At 45.1% G+C, this 15,386-nt stretch overlaps 1 protein-coding gene and 1 pseudogene across 7 annotated transcripts in view; one reads left to right on the forward strand and one right to left on the reverse strand.

Moving 5' to 3' along the window:
* nhej1 (nonhomologous end-joining factor 1) overlaps positions 1 to 15,386 on the reverse strand; it is a 21,719-nt gene that overhangs the window by 2,990 nt on the left and 3,343 nt on the right. For 2 of the 6 annotated variants that reach the window (XM_023429881.2, XM_023429878.2), the window contains exons 2-6: positions 12,062 to 12,222; positions 11,314 to 11,526; positions 10,180 to 10,401; positions 9,848 to 9,986; positions 8,911 to 8,969 (exon numbers count right to left, since the gene is read on the reverse strand). In XM_023429881.2, coding sequence (XP_023285649.1) covers positions 8,911 to 8,969; positions 9,848 to 9,986; positions 10,180 to 10,401; positions 11,314 to 11,502 — 609 coding nt within the window. In that variant the 5' untranslated portion in view covers positions 11,503 to 11,526; positions 12,062 to 12,222. Of the gene's footprint in view, positions 1 to 8,910; positions 8,970 to 9,847; positions 9,987 to 10,179; positions 10,402 to 11,313; positions 11,527 to 12,061; positions 12,223 to 13,137; positions 13,242 to 14,704; positions 14,746 to 15,386 lie in introns of those variants that run through there. The other 4 variants (XM_023429879.2, XM_023429876.2, XM_023429875.2 and 1 more) reach the window with 4 other exon arrangements.
* LOC111672405 (nuclear factor 7, brain-like) overlaps positions 14,689 to 15,386 on the forward strand; it is a 1,689-nt pseudogene continuing 991 nt past the window's right edge. Inside the window, exons 1-2 of the transcript XR_015438706.1 lie at positions 14,689 to 14,871; positions 14,982 to 15,380. The product of XR_015438706.1 is annotated as a nuclear factor 7, brain-like (transcript). The remainder of the gene's footprint in view (positions 14,872 to 14,981; positions 15,381 to 15,386) is intronic.

Below are 15,386 nucleotides of genomic sequence, written 5' to 3' on the forward strand. Positions count from 1 at the left end.
GACCAGCTCACTTCACATTATTTCATCTGAAATATTGTGTTCGATCGGTTGGATCCAGCTGCGCTCAACTTCCTCTGTGACAGTTTAAAGCCCCTCCTCTGTTTCCCACCCGGAGCACATTTCACCAGAAGAAGAAAAACATAGATTAAACACAGATACAATTCTGACAAAATAATCAGAAACCAAACCAACATTTTGACTTTACTCTGGTAAAATAATCTAATTATTGATAGATATAGTAATTAAACCTCCATATTTCCCACTTCCTGTTTTATTTTGAAGTGTTGATCAATGAGAAGATATAATTCTCAGTGTAGTTTCACATCTCCTCTCTCAGGCTTCTCTCTGCAGCTCTAGTAACAACAGGTCTGTGAACCAATCAGAAGAGAGGAGGCTCTGAGCCTCTCTTCTGATTGGCTGACTGATTTCTGAGTGATCCAATAAAAATACAACAGATTTCAGGTAAAAACACTCAGAGAAACCAAATCCTGCAAGGTTTGGATGGTGGGTCCAGGTGGGCGGGGCTTGGTGACTGCTTTGTTGTGACATCACAAAGTTCCAGAAGTCCTGACGGCTGGTTTTAAGGCTCAGTTTCTGAATACAGGCTGTGTGCATTTCTCTGTGGACTGAGGCTTTGATACTTTCACAGTATTAATATAGAAGCTAGAGCTGATCTATAATCACACTACACATGGACACACACCTTTACACTGCAGGAGCTTTAAGATTCTTAAACCGTTAGTTTAACAGCCATTCAGTGTATTTACAGTCTGTAATCACAGTTCTATCTTTCAGTTCTTTCTTGTTGGTGGAGTCACAAGAGATTCACAGAGAACAGATGCAGCCCACTGTTCACCTGTCGCTCTCTTCAATTGTTGCTAACGCTAACACAGCATTTCCTGCTGCTGCCACTTCACATTAAAAGCGTTTAACTGGCGAAACACAGGGGTGGCTGTAATCGCACAGGAGTTTAGCGCTGACCGAGATCATCTACAATCATCTGGGATTTTATCTGTTCTGTTGACGGAGGATCAGTTGTGAATCTGTCGGGGGAGCGATGGCGGCGTGAGGAGCAGCGCCACAGCGAGCTGCACACCTCCAACCTTCCAGTCACCTGCTGTTGTGTGGAAAACTACTGGAGCATGAAATCAGATTGAGGTTGTAATTATTTATGGCTGAAAAAAAAAAAAAAAGAAGTTGATTTATTAAATCAAAATGATCAAAATCATATTATCGCCATTTTTAACTTAACAGGTAAAAATCAGAAGAGTCTGTTATAATTCACAGTTAGTGGCTGGTATTCTTTTCCGGGCAGAGCGAAGCTTCCATGCCTCCTGTATTTTAGGAAAGGTATAAAAGTGGCAACAGGGTGTGAACACGGCAGCGAGAGGATTGTTATCTGCCGCCGCTGACCAGAAATGAAATGCCAGACGCAGAATAAAAAGGTGATTACAGCAGGTCAATAACCTCTCGCCCGTTCTGTCGGGCTGAGTAATGTTCTGGAAAGTTCCTCCCTTCTCTCATGACTGAACAAAGTCCTCCGACCACACAGGAAACGAGCAGGGGAGGAGGAGGAGGAGGAGGAAGACGAGGAGGAGCGCTCACCTGGTGGCCACGCCCCCTACCCCACAGTAAAGCATGTGAGGGGAAGGTGATGAGAGGAGGGGGGGGCTGGCAGCTCGTTGGTGTTTCTCTATTATTAGCAGGTAAACAGCTCTGATTTTAGACGCTGCTGCTGCTGTTGTTGTTGTTTTTTAGGGGGGGGGGGGGCTGGTGCCGGAGAGTCTCACACTCACTCTCCCTCATCCTCGTCTCTGTTGCTGACCTCATGTTTGCTTTCCCTCTCTCCCCTCGACCTGGTTTTCTCTCCGCGTGACCTCAGCTTCCCGCCCCGAATCAGGGCGCCATGTGCCGCTTTCCGCTTGACCCCCGAGGGCTGGAGGTCACGTCCTCGGGAGGAAAAACAAAAAGGAAACGACTCGAGGACGGACGAGAGAAGAGGTGAAGGTGCAGAGGTTTTTAATTGGCTGCTGGAGATCCATCTGTAGCTGGATGACTGATGCAGATTCCCTCTTCCTAATCAATAAATTACATTTTAAGAAACAAAGGCCACGTCTAAAAATCTAAAAAACAACCTGCTCAGGTGTTTCAGTGAGAGACCCTCGGATCTTCATTAGTGTCACTTATGATGCTCATTAATAATTAAAATGAAGTAATAAATATAATCAATGAAAAATATTTACAAATAAATAACTTAAATTAATTATTCCATCACAGAACCAAGAGTTTGAGATGAGCAGAAAGCCAAGGTTGTAAAAACCTCTTTTCTCCAACTTATATTTGTTGTTTTGGAAGCTTTCAACCACATCTCATGGCCTTCCTCAGACGATGAGGTTGCTCCGTTGTTTTCTACGGAGAAGGTTCCTGATTAACCTCCGACCTTAGAAAACGGCGTAGAATTTGTGACGTGACAAAAACAAATCATCTCCGTTCCACCTGGACAACTCCATCTGCCGAGGAAGACCAAAGGATGCGCCTGAAAGCATCAGAGATAAAAAATAAGTAAGCTGGAGATCAGATGCACTTAAACACAAGCACTGCGCCTTAAATCAGGTGAAATGTTTACACCTCTGGTGAATACTGGCTCGTACAGTCCGACTTTCTTTAATGTGACCTCATTTATTTTCTGAAACAGGACGAGGACTCGTTACCATGCCGACTTTCCTTCTTATTTCTAGACTCAGATTGAAGTCCGGGTGTCAGCCCTGCTGCTGCAGGTTTGGGGGGAAATCTCCAGCTCACAGTCAAAAGCAGGACGAGCTGCACATGACAAAAGTCTCTTGTCTGAACTGTGAACTCCAGATGCGTCAGCTGAGGAAAGACCAATATTTGTTTGTGGCTGACATTCATTTTAAAGCAGTTTCAGCTCGGTGCACCGCACACTTACAAACTGTTGCTGTAACAGGAAGTGTTAAGTGTCACAAAAATAAAATACAGTATCCCGGGAGGCGGGTTCTTGCAAACTGCGCCCGGCGTGTTCACGTGCCGACAAGCGCTGCTGCCGTGTTTTGTGTTTGCTGCTCTCATGTTGCTCACAGACTCATGATGTCTTTGCGGGACGCCGCACTCGGCCGGTCCAGGCCGGGGCTCGGCCCAGCGACCAGCAGCTGAAGCGGGGGAGCAGCCAGGCCACAGAGGCCCTAATTACAGACCCGGAGCGGGGACAACCCTGTGGAAACTGTGTGCAACTGACAGACGGCACAGGAGGAGGCGGAGGAACAGCTACTGTACGGAGATGTTTTTGTTTTGCCGTCTTTAACTCATCTCAGAATATAAACTACAGCTACAACTCATGATTCTCATTATTTGATTAAAAATGTCAGAGCACATTTCAGATTGTTGCTTCCATGAGACGAACGACGTTTGGCCGTTGCTATTTTTCTCTCTTCACCCTCAACACAGATTTCTTCTTTTTATTTGCACATCAAATATTAAAGGTTCAGATTCTTTCTCTCCATTTGGGTTTGTAACATTTTAAGCTTCGCGACAAACATAACGACCGGACACACACACATGCACGAGTGTGTTTTTGTCTTCGGGAGCAGAAACCAGGTTCCTGCAGGGCTGTTTAACACCTTAAGACTTCTCAAGATCTCCTGATAAACCTTACGACTGAGTAAATACACTGAACACAGTCCCGCACCAACACAACCACTGAACTGGAGAGCTCAGTCCAGGAGAAGCCGTCAGAAGACATGAGACTAGAATCATTACACGTCATAAACTACATGATTTTATCTGCCGACTGTCGACGCCCGACCCAGACCGGAACAGATCCGGTCCGGTTCGGTCTCATCACATGCACATCGCTGCCACAACAGTCCTAAAGTGTGTGCAACATAAAAACACAACGAATGAACTGCGACTGAGGAAAATGAGGTTGAATGTTGCGCCCGGCTCAACATCTCGCTCGTATCAGCCTCGCCTACTTATCACCTGGGCCCTGAATTCCTCAGGTATGTGAGATAAAGAGCTGCTCGCTCTGTTTGAGAGTCAATGATTTACAGAGGACAGCGGGAGAGAGGAAGAAGAAGAGGAAGGAGAAGAGGAGGAGGAGGCTGCCACCTTCCTCCCCTCACGTATTCTCTCTTTTTCTGGATACGTCTCGACAGGAAGTTGTCTTTGAACGCATCCTGAAAGACCGGCGTCCATCAAACACCTTTTAATGCGACAGCTTCGGTCATGAACGGGTCTGAACAGTTGCTGTGGGTGAACTCCACTGACCTGCAGAGCCCCAACACCTTTGGGGATGAACTGGAACATTAACTGTGAGCGTGTTGTATTTATAGCTGATGCAGGGGGTTAACAGGAGTCCTGCTGTACATACTGTGCCTATGCTGTAACACAACACCGACACAACACTACACACACGTATTGTTCGTTATCAGGCCTCACGCTGCTTCGATAGGAACTGTATTTACATTGCTGCCTCCTCCCCTGCAGTCGCTGTGTTCACAGTCTTTTATTCACGTGGTTCAACAGACGGAGTTCAGATCACTGAGCCTCTCTTCAAACCACTTACTGTTGCCCAGACTATCAGTGACCTCCACTGGCATCACAAGCTCAAGACAACCAATCACAGTCCTTGCCATAAAACGACACTGTGTTATTGTCCTCCATCGGTGTTGGCCCTCAGCTGCGCGGGAGCAAAGCCCTGCAGCTGGGTTCAACATCTGGAGGAGCGGAGGCTCTCAGAGCAGTAGGGGTGAAATCTTCAGGTGTCCACAGACTTTTGGCCACATAAAGAACCGCGCACAAAGAGCAGAAGAGATAAAGCTGCATGTTTCAGCTCATCCGTCTGCGCTAATCAATCGTTTTACTGTTGGATTGCTCTTCTTCTGCAGGATCAATACCTGCAGCTTCTCTTCTTTCTTTACATTTGGCTGCTTCAAGTCAAACTGTGTGTTTGTGTATTCTGGACTCCATCAGCTGCTGCGGTCGCTGCTCTGCTCCTAACTTAGAGCCTCTGGTTGACGCAGACAGATATTAGCGCAGTGAGCTACGTAGCATTTAAGGATAATTTTTCACCCTCATCGTGACAGCTGCTCTCACAGGAAACGGAAACCTGCACATCTCTGCGCCGTGAAGAAGAACGGAGGAGTTTCTGATTGAATCTCACTTTGTTTTTAAGCAGTCTGAAGCACGTTCGACACAGATCCCGACCAGAAAAACCAACAATTTAAACCAGAGAAGCAGGAAACTTGGAGTAAGAACTGCCACATTTGGAAGCCGCAACATTTTGGCTCCATTATGCGATTGTGTGCAGCTCCAGTGAGGTGTTTCGGTCAGAAGTGGCCACTAATTGTCAGATGTCGTTACACTGCAGAGCGGTCGCCGTGGAGCTGTGAAGCCGCCGTCTCATGAAACAGGAAGCGGGCGGCGTTCCCGAACGGTGACAATTCAATTCAGAGCTGACAACTGTGACGCTGCGCCGAAAACACACACACACACACACACACACACACACACTTTTACGCACATAAACAAGAAGATAAAGAGCGCAGCCTCAGTGACACACACAGACTCACAGCTCTGAAAAACCAAAAGCATGCGTCACAGCCTCCTCTGTGTGGACGAGCAGACACTCCCCTCTGCCCGGTCATGAGCTGCTGCCACCACACACACACACACACACACACACACACACACACACACACACACACACACACACACACACACACAAACACACAAACATGCACACACACAAACATGCACACACATACTCCAAATTTAGGTCCTAAGGGAAGCTGATGTGATCCTAAAAGGATTTGAACATTTTTTTCAGCTCCATGACCAGCTTTAGCCTGTACCCAAGTTAAATCCAAGTGTGTGTGTGTGTGTGTGTGTGTGTGTGTGTGTGTATCAGTGGGAAGCGTAGGCTAATTCCACCCATGTAAATGTTGACCTGAGCTGGGTGGGGTGTTTGTGTGGTGACTGGGTGGGGAGGGGCTTTCATGGAAAGCTGCAGTAGAAAATAAAAGCTGCTGCTCCTGTCATCATCGTCTCTCCCTCTGCCCTTCGCTCCCCTTGCTGTGGGAAACAAAGGCCACAAATGGCGCAAGCACAAACACGCGCAAAGAGCGGGTGACGAGGCGGATGTTTGCCCGCGCTGCCGTCTTTTGGCACTCGCCACGTAAATATCTGCGTAAATGTCAAAGAAGTTCAAGGAAGGAAAAACTGAAGGTGAAACTGAAGCTGGGAGGTTTTTACAAGCACAGGAGACACAAACAGACGGTGTGTTGTACCTGTGGCTCTGATCCGTCTCTGAGTCATTTATACACTCACTTTTAAAGCAACGGTTTGTGGGAAACAGGCTTATTCACTTCCGCTTATTCATTTTCTGGCGTTAGAGGAGAAGATCGATATCACTGGTCCGGCTCCGTCGAAAGCTACTGAGACAAAAACACACCTCGACTGTTCAAGCTGCACAAAAGTGTGAAGACGAGAACATGTTGAGCGAGACGGTCCGCACCAGGAAAACAACAGAAAACGACCTGATTAGGAGTTCGACACCAGAGAGCGCTGTTCGGTTCCTCAGCCGGTATCAAACACGTTTCTGCGCCTAAACCTGCGGAAACGCAACATCTGCTCCAACAGCAGCGTCACAGCCGAAAATCCTGCTCTGCTTTTCTGGATTAACCAGAGAATTATCTGGTTAATCCAAAAATTTTAATTATCTTGTTATTTTTTATTTTCGTTATCATTAAATATCGTTATTTTTCTCCAAAATAACAAGATAATTTTCTCGTTACACCTACAGTATTTTTTATTGGCCCCTCCCCCTGGACTGAAACGTCCGACAGACTCCAGGTGAACGTTCATCACAGGTATTTCAAACATTGTGCATCAGTTCTGAGCTTGAGCTTGATGGCCTGGAGAGCGAATGTTGCCATGGAGACGGACACAGACGGGAACACAAACACAAGTCAGTGGGTGGACAGACACACACACACACACACACATGCAAAGGCCCTACCCTGATAGATAAATACTACACACACATGCCAAACGCCTCATGCACACGCACACACACACAGACACAGATACACACACGCAGACACACACACACACACACAGTGGTCCGTCTAGTGTGTGTGTGTGTGTGTGTGTGTGTGTGTGTGTGTGTGTTCCTCTGTTTGACGCATCCCGGTGACATTCTTCCCGAACACGTTTTATTCCAGTTTGGACTTTGGTCTGAAGGCGGCCTCCTCGCAGCCCGGTGGAATTTGCCATGAGAGAGGAGACTTTGATCCACTGCAGCGTTCTTCTTCTTCTGTGGTCTCTGACTGTCCACACGCCCTCCTCAACCATCATACTAGTCACCAATAAGCTGAAAACAGAGCCGCCACTGTGACCCCGATGTAACTTTCCATGACTCCTGCACCTGAGCTGGAGCCTTTCCACCAACTATAAATGTGAATCCTTCCTGGTTTGTCCTTTTACACAAACACCATCAACAAACAGGCCGGTTTCCTCCCCGAAAACCACCACATGATGCAACTGATGAGCTCAACAGACTGGGAATTAAGCCGCAGTGTGTTCCTGCAAGGTCACCTGTGGAGGGAAAATTCCCTACGATCAGGTTCCACGACATCAACGACCTTTAGATGAAACCAGGTCTCACCATCACCAGGGCGACAGAAGTTCAGCTAATCTTTCTGTTTATACTATTTATATACATGTATATATTCTATATCTTTATACTAGTTTTTTTAAATAAATTTAAATAAAAACATTTATAAATCCACCAAGAAATCATAGGAAAATAGACGCTTCAGCAGTTGCCTGAGAATCATCATGTTGTGAAGGTTTCTTCAGTGTCGGTGTGATCTGGTGTTGGTTATGAGTTGACTGCAAACAGGAACTGCTAACAGCTAATGCAGCTACTTTTATCTTCCCAAAACATAAACAGATGTAGGCTGAAGCAGAGAAGCAGGGTCTACCTGCTGGCAGGTGTTTCTCTGTCGTGCTATTGGTTCCCAAAAAGGTCTCTATGTTGGTGTGAACGTGATTCAGACGTCCAGTTTCATACTGAGCTGATAAAATGCAGGAGGAGGAAAGAAACTCGTCTCCTGGAACAAACTCAAAGATCCACTTTAAAGCTCCAGATGAGCTTTAAATTACAGGAGGAGCATCAGCCCGGCTGTAATTATTGCTGGAGACTCGCTCCCGCTCCACACTGGATTACAACCACCGACCACGGCAGGTAATAATAAAATCTCCCCACTCCCCTCGAGAAATAAACCCTGTCTGAAAGAGCTTGAGATACAGCGGGGCGAAGTTTCCTTCCTAACGATCAAACGATTATTATATCGTTATGTGACTTTAATATAAAATAAAAACCGGCCTCAGAAACCAAAATCTGTGCTCTCATTAAAGACGGAGCTCAAGACCAACAAGAGAGAAAACCTCACAGGTAACTGAAGCAGGAGGCAGCCGACACACACACCTTGAAAATTCCACAGGTAGATCTGAAATGTCCACACACACACACACACACACACACACACACACACACACACTAGGAGTCAGGGGTCAGCACAGTCAGAGATGAGAAATTCCACACCTGAATACAGTAAACACACACACACACACACACACACACACACACACACAGAAAATTAAAAGACTCAGCTCCTCGCCTCGTCCTGATTGGCTGACGGTAACGAGCAGCGGCTCGTGTTTCAGTCGGACAGAGCGCTGCTCGTCCTTCCAGCGGCCGCAGTGTTTTATCATGTGGTTCTCGCCACAGCCGGTTAACGATCGGGAACGGAGCAGAGAGGACGGTAAAAACAGAGAAAACAGAGCTGCGGTGTGTGTGTGTGTGTGTGTGTGTTGCTGACCTCTCACCTTTGCCATGAAGTCCTCTCTGTAGGTCTGCTCCTCAAAAACATCCGTCTGCAGACGCTCTGAGTTCAAACACACACACACACACACACACACACACACACACACACACACACACACACACACACACACACACACACACTGTGAGCACATTATAAAAGGTCTGCTACAGTTCAACCTTCACTTTAACCACATGCTTCCCAACCTGTGGCTGGAGACCCTCCTTGGGGTCCTGTGTTACATCCAGAGGACGATTGAACAAATATATTTGTGTTTCATAAAGTTCCTCTCACCTTTCACATCTTTAGATCTTTTAAAATCCTTCAAATGAAACAGGAAACAGGAAGAAATACTCTTTTAAACTGTGTGTAACTCCACATCAAGGCCGTAACCTGTGATGTGGGGTCACAGTCGGACTGTGGACTGTTGTGACCCCTGGACAAAGTTAATGCTCAGAGTTTTCATAGAAAAAATATTCCAGCTGAACTTCCTGCAGACAGTCAGTGTATCTGAGTCTAGATGATCCAGATCAGATACAGTCTATCCTGAAGAAGTATAACTATATGCAAGGAGCAGACTGGGTTCCATGGATTCTCCTGGATTTCAGTCTCTGACCGACGTGGTGTTCAGAGAAACACCCACATTTTCAGTTTATTATTATTACTGATTTCTTTTTAAATATTTACAATAAAGTCATAAAATGAAATTGTGCTGATTTATTCTGAGAGGGGAGGAACTGGCAGCTGCTGTGAGATGTAAAGTTTTGTTTCCGCTGTTTTAAACGTGAGTTAGAATCTGTTCGACAGTAAACAGCAGCGCCGCCTCCCTCTCTGTACTGTTTGCTCCATGTAAGTCCTGTTATGTGTGTGTGATGTGTGTGTGATGTGTGTGTGATGTGTGTGTGATGTGTGTGTGATGTGTGTGTGATGTGTGTGTGCACCTCTGCTGAGCGTGGCTCCGTTCTCCCTGTAGTCCTGGATCTCTGCGTCCTTCCTCGCCAGCAGACCTCCCAGCTGCTCCACCTGCCGCTGCAGCAGGCGGCTCATCGCCAGCAGGGGGCGCACCAGCTGAGCACACACCTGAGAAACACACAGGAAATCGTGTCAGAGAGAGATCGCCGTGAGGTTTTAGCTGCTGCATCCTCCTCTACATCAAACTCAGTTACTAAAGTGCTTGAATCTACAGTGGGTAAAACCACGCGCCAACACTGATCACATGTCACCATCACAGGTTTTAAGGCTGCAACAACCAGCGCTGACACGTGGAGCGTACCAGTGTGACGGAGGCGGGGGTGCAGTGGAACTCCCAGTAGAAGGGCAGCCCTGCCAGCTCGCTCTTCAGCCTCATGCTGATGTCGCCGTCCTCCTGTCGCGTCAGGGAGATCTGGGCCTCGCCGTCAGCTCGCTCCCCGCCTCCCGACAGACAGGGCTGGACCACCGCACACAGGTGGGAGAAGAACGCTTTGACGGGGGCTCGCAGGCGCCTGTTCAGCTCCTGGCGGATGACAACAGACAAACAGGAACTGATTCAAGGGCAAAAAATCATCATTTAAGATCTTTAGTTGTAGAATTAAGAAGGGAATTTTATCTTCTCGCTGTTGGCAGATTTAATATAATTATATTTGATACTTTTTGGTGCCGATGATCCAAGACTTTGAAATGTTGACCAACTTTGTCACTTTTAAAATTAATTCTTTTTGACACAGAAGCTTTGAAAAGAAAACAAGATGGCCGACCTCTGATGTAGGTTACATGTGCTTTATTAGTCCTTTATTAGAGTCTGACATAGACACTGGAAACAGATATTATTGGATATTATTGGTCATTATCTACAGATTGCAGAGCAGTAAATTTTATCTTATTGAGAGCGTTTTTAAGTTTATTTGAATAAAGTTTTTCTCAGGTTTAATATTGTTTGAAATCTCGTCTTTAATCATTTGTGGTTTTATCACAGAAAGTTTGTTTTGTTTTTCTGTATTTGGGGATTTGTACTTTCATTTGAAAGTGTGAGCAGTTTATTCTTGATCAGCTTTATGTGGAGTCACGTGTTTGTGCATGAAAACAATCATCGTGATGCTGCTTCCTGCAGAACTCCTGAGTCAAACAATGGTCTTTCTTTTAATTTGTCATCGTTTAGGAGAAATAGGTACAGCGAGTCAAATCCTAATGGACTCACCTGTAACTACAATTTTATATTTCCTGCTTTGTCTTTGCATTAATCTGTAGTTTCATAAATGCATCTTTCACTTTCTGTAAACTGCTGGTGTCTTAGCTGTTGGCCACTCTTTAGATTTTAAAATGGTGGCAAGATCCTCGAAGGCTGAAGTCATGTGTGAAATAAAACCCTGAATAACACCTGACAGCAGGTGAAGGTGCAAAACTCAACCCTCCCCTGTTTTCTACGGACCTGTGCTCGGCTCTGGATGGCAGCTGAGTCCATCTTCTCCTCCCACACACAGGTCATGTCAGTCAGCAGGATGTGGTACGCCGAGTCTCCAAACCAGATCTTAGCGAGGAGCCGGCAGCCGCCGATGCTCACAGGAAGCCAGGGACGCTGGAGGAGGACGCCAACCGGGGCTCCGCTGACCTCCATCATGGCGGCAGGTACGAAACAGACTCACTACACGGAAAACAAACACGCACACAGTTTCTGAGAGAGAAAATATCTGGTTCTCAGTCAAAGGTACTAGAAGCCTGTGGACACAAAACTGAAGACAAGAAATTAAAATACAACTCCCATGGTGCATCTCAGTGAGTAACATCCAATCACAGAGCTTCAAATCATGTGTATCCGTGTTAAACTGGAGAAACTGAATTAGGGTTCCAACTAATGATTACTTTCATTACAGTTTAACCTGCTGATTATTTTCTATAGCAACACATAAAAGGATATAGGTTTGTTTATTTCTTAGAGTGCAGCTGAAATGATTAATTGATCACCAGGAAATTAACCCTAGATTGTTCAATAATGAAAACAACAACAGTAAGTAAAGGAAACACAGATATTTAATGTGACAGATCAACACTGTGGTTCATGCATGTTTTCAGATTGGCTCTGAAAGTGGATGCCTATGAACACCCACACCCAAAACACAGTGTCATTTTCTTTTTCACCTAAACTCTTTTTTTAATTTATTTTATTTTGAATCACTCACCCCCAAGGAATGCGCCCCCAAAGCCTGGACTGAGATCTGTTAAAGCCGCGACAGACGCCGTCCCTGCCGCATAATCACCACCTTGCCCCGGGGGGAGACCGCAGTGGCAGCTCCTGCGGGCTCCCGGCTCCTCTCTGCTGATCTGTAATGGGGCTGTTTTTCTGGGAAAGAAAAGAGGTATTTCTCGTCAGTAGCCATTTGACACACTCTCGCGCGTTTCAGAGGGTGACTCATGCCAATTTGGAAATCGCAAAAATACCAAATCGGTAACTTTTAAGACTACAATATACAGCCATACAAAGCTGGAGACGGATGCCGGCGGTTAGAGAGTGTCCGGGCAGGATGTTGCCCTGACACGCTCCCCCATCACCAAACTCCATTCATAAACCTCAGAGTTTAAAGTCTCCCCTTTGCTTCTCAGCACACACTCGCTGTATATACCGTAATATTTTTGAACCGTGTCTGCATCGTTAGAAGCTGCTCTTTAATTCGGCCACCAACTATCAGGTGCAAACAGTGACACAATGTGGGGAAAAACACCCACATTTTTTAGAGCTCTGTAGGAATAAATGCTACGGTTGTTTTGTACAAACAACAACGAAAAAAACAGCAGTTGTACTGACATAAGTATAAGTGTATATGTCGTGTGTATTCAAACACTGACTGGCTTTTAGAACTGACTTTTGCTAGAAAATTAAAGTGGAAAAAAGCCGGTAACGACAGAGAATCAAACCAAACTGAATTCACAAATCTCTCATTTTTAAAGTTTTCTTACTTATAAGCAAATACGGCTGTGAGATAGCTTATGATTTTAACCGTGACTGCATTTGTGTGAGCTATACTTCAAGTCGGCGACACAATTAGTGATATTTATTATAAAAAACGCCAACTTTTAATTATAAATGGCCCGTGTTGCTAATTCGTGACCGAGGAGGGGAGCTAGCAAAGAGTTTGTTTTGCTTCCGCTGTGGATTTTGTCTGATAAAACTAAACGTTGTTCAGTCATTATTCAGCCAAAACATCTTATAACACGTTTAAAAACACGATAAAATATGGAAAAACAAGTGTATCAGTACTTTAAATGTACCAACATTAGCTACAAGAGATGCAGCCAAATGTAGCTCCCGCGCCGGATCTTGTTGTGTTACGAGCTGCAGCGACGACGTCAAACAACAGCGTGTTTCAACGGTTCCGCTTTTAACTGTCCGACTAATAAATGAAGAAATATCTGTGTCTGTTTTATGAAAAAAAGTCTAGCGATGGGTTAAGATGTATGGGGGTAAAATTATACATGTTATACAATTCTTAATAGAGCAAACTTTATTTACTAATGTCTGTTATAGGACATTACTTCCTTTACATGAACAACCTCCGGAACTAACCTGTTTTTACCGCTTTCTTACAGCAAATGAAATCTAGTGAAGGTGTCCATATATTTAGGTACATAATTTGGACAGTAACACAATGTTCTGCGCCCCACAGCACTGAATCTGAAACGAAGTTATCCAAAAGGACAATGTAATATTAATGTAGACTTTCAGCTTTAATTCAGTTAAGGTAGTTTCACAAAATATTGCATTAAACGTTTTTTATTTAATATTTTATAATAACTACGAGACATTATTGCCTTACTGTTTGTAACGTTACATTTTCAGCATAAAAAGAAAGAAAAGAAAGACGAATAGAAAAGGGGGAAAACTAAGGTTGTTCTCACAGCCCAGAGGCATGATGGGAGTTGGCCGGATGTATACGGAAGTAACCCGGAAGTTAGGAACTTTTACACGGCAGGGGAACAATTCCTACAGAATTGAGAAGGCGCCGTTCATGTTTATATTACGTTTATTATTCAAAAGTTGTTCATGATTTTTGCAACATATTACCGCTATTGTTCCCCGCCAAAAAAGTTTCTGTTCACCGTAGTTAGAGACTGAAAAACTCGATCAGACTCAGCTTCAAACCAAATTAACAGCTTCCATCAATAACTACATGTTGAACAGCTGATCATTGTTCAGATTCAAAAACTATAATAATAAACTAATAATAATAATAATAATAAAGTAACAGTCCTGAAATAAGAACGAGTTGAGATGCATTCTGTATCAAACACTGACAGGTTTTTAGAGCTGAGTTTTTCTGGGATTCAGACAAAGAGCGGGGAACCACTGTCACACCAAACTACCGATATTCATTCATTAACGTTTTCTGGCTTATAAGCAAATACAGTTATGAGGCAGCTGGTGGTTTTAAACTGTGACTGCATCTGTATGAGCTATTCTTCATTTATTGAACAAAATGGCCCGTGTTGCTAATTCCAGGCTGAAGAGGGGAGTTAGCTCAGAGTTTGTTCTGCTGCCGCTGAGGACTTTGTCTGATAGAATTAAATATAGTTGAGTCATTATTCAGCCACAGCGTCTTATAACACATTTAAAGACACGATGAAATGTGAAAACAAGTGTATCAGTACTTTAAATTTAACATTCGTTACGACAGATGCAGCTCCCGCTGCTTCTTATTGAGAGTTACGGATTAAAATGCCGACGTGAAACAACAGAGCGTTTCAAAGGTTCCGGTTGTCTGACTATGAGCGGAGGAATCTCTGTCCCTGTAGACTTCTGCACAAACTCCTCCCCTCACCTGACTCACCTGAGACAAACCAGGAAACAGGTTGTCGTTCTTCTTCTTCACTAGAGAGAGACACGGAGTGAAAAACAGACGATCAGATTCAGCTTCAGACCAAACTAACAGCTTCCTCTGAGAGAGTCCAGCTACAACACTGCTGCTTCCACCTGCTGATACTCCACACACTGAAGGTGAGTCGGATAAAAACCAGGACTCCAAAGTGAAAGTAAACTTCAGTGAAGTTAGTAGAGGGGGGAGGGGAGCCATGACTGACTGTACTTCCTGTCTGCTGTGTTTGCAGCTTCTCTCAGGGACTAAATGGCTTCCAGATCAGAGGAGGATCTCTGCTGTCCGGTCTGTCATGAGGTCTTTAGAGATCCTGTTCTTCTGTCCTGCAGCCACAGCTTCTGTAAAGACTGTCTGCAGAGCTGGTGGAGAGAGAAACCAGATCGACTGTGTCCAGTTTGTAAGAGAAGATCTTCAAAGCCTGAACCACCTGTAGTCTGGTGTTGAAGAACCTGTGTGAGGCCTTCTTACAGGAGAGAGAGCAGAGATCTTCAGAGGCTCTCTGCAGTCTGCACTCTGAGAAACTCAAACTCTTCTGTCTGGACCATCAGCAGCCAGTGTGTCACATCTGCAGAGACTCAGAAACACACACCGACCACAGATTCAGACCCATCGATGAAGCTGCTCCACAACACAAGAA

Source organism: Seriola lalandi, unplaced genomic scaffold, assembly GCF_002814215.2.
Source record: "Seriola lalandi dorsalis isolate HSWRI2012SDOR001 ecotype SW California unplaced genomic scaffold, Sedor1 jcf7180002054899, whole genome shotgun sequence".
Classification (NCBI taxonomy): domain Eukaryota; kingdom Metazoa; phylum Chordata; class Actinopteri; order Carangiformes; family Carangidae; genus Seriola; species Seriola lalandi.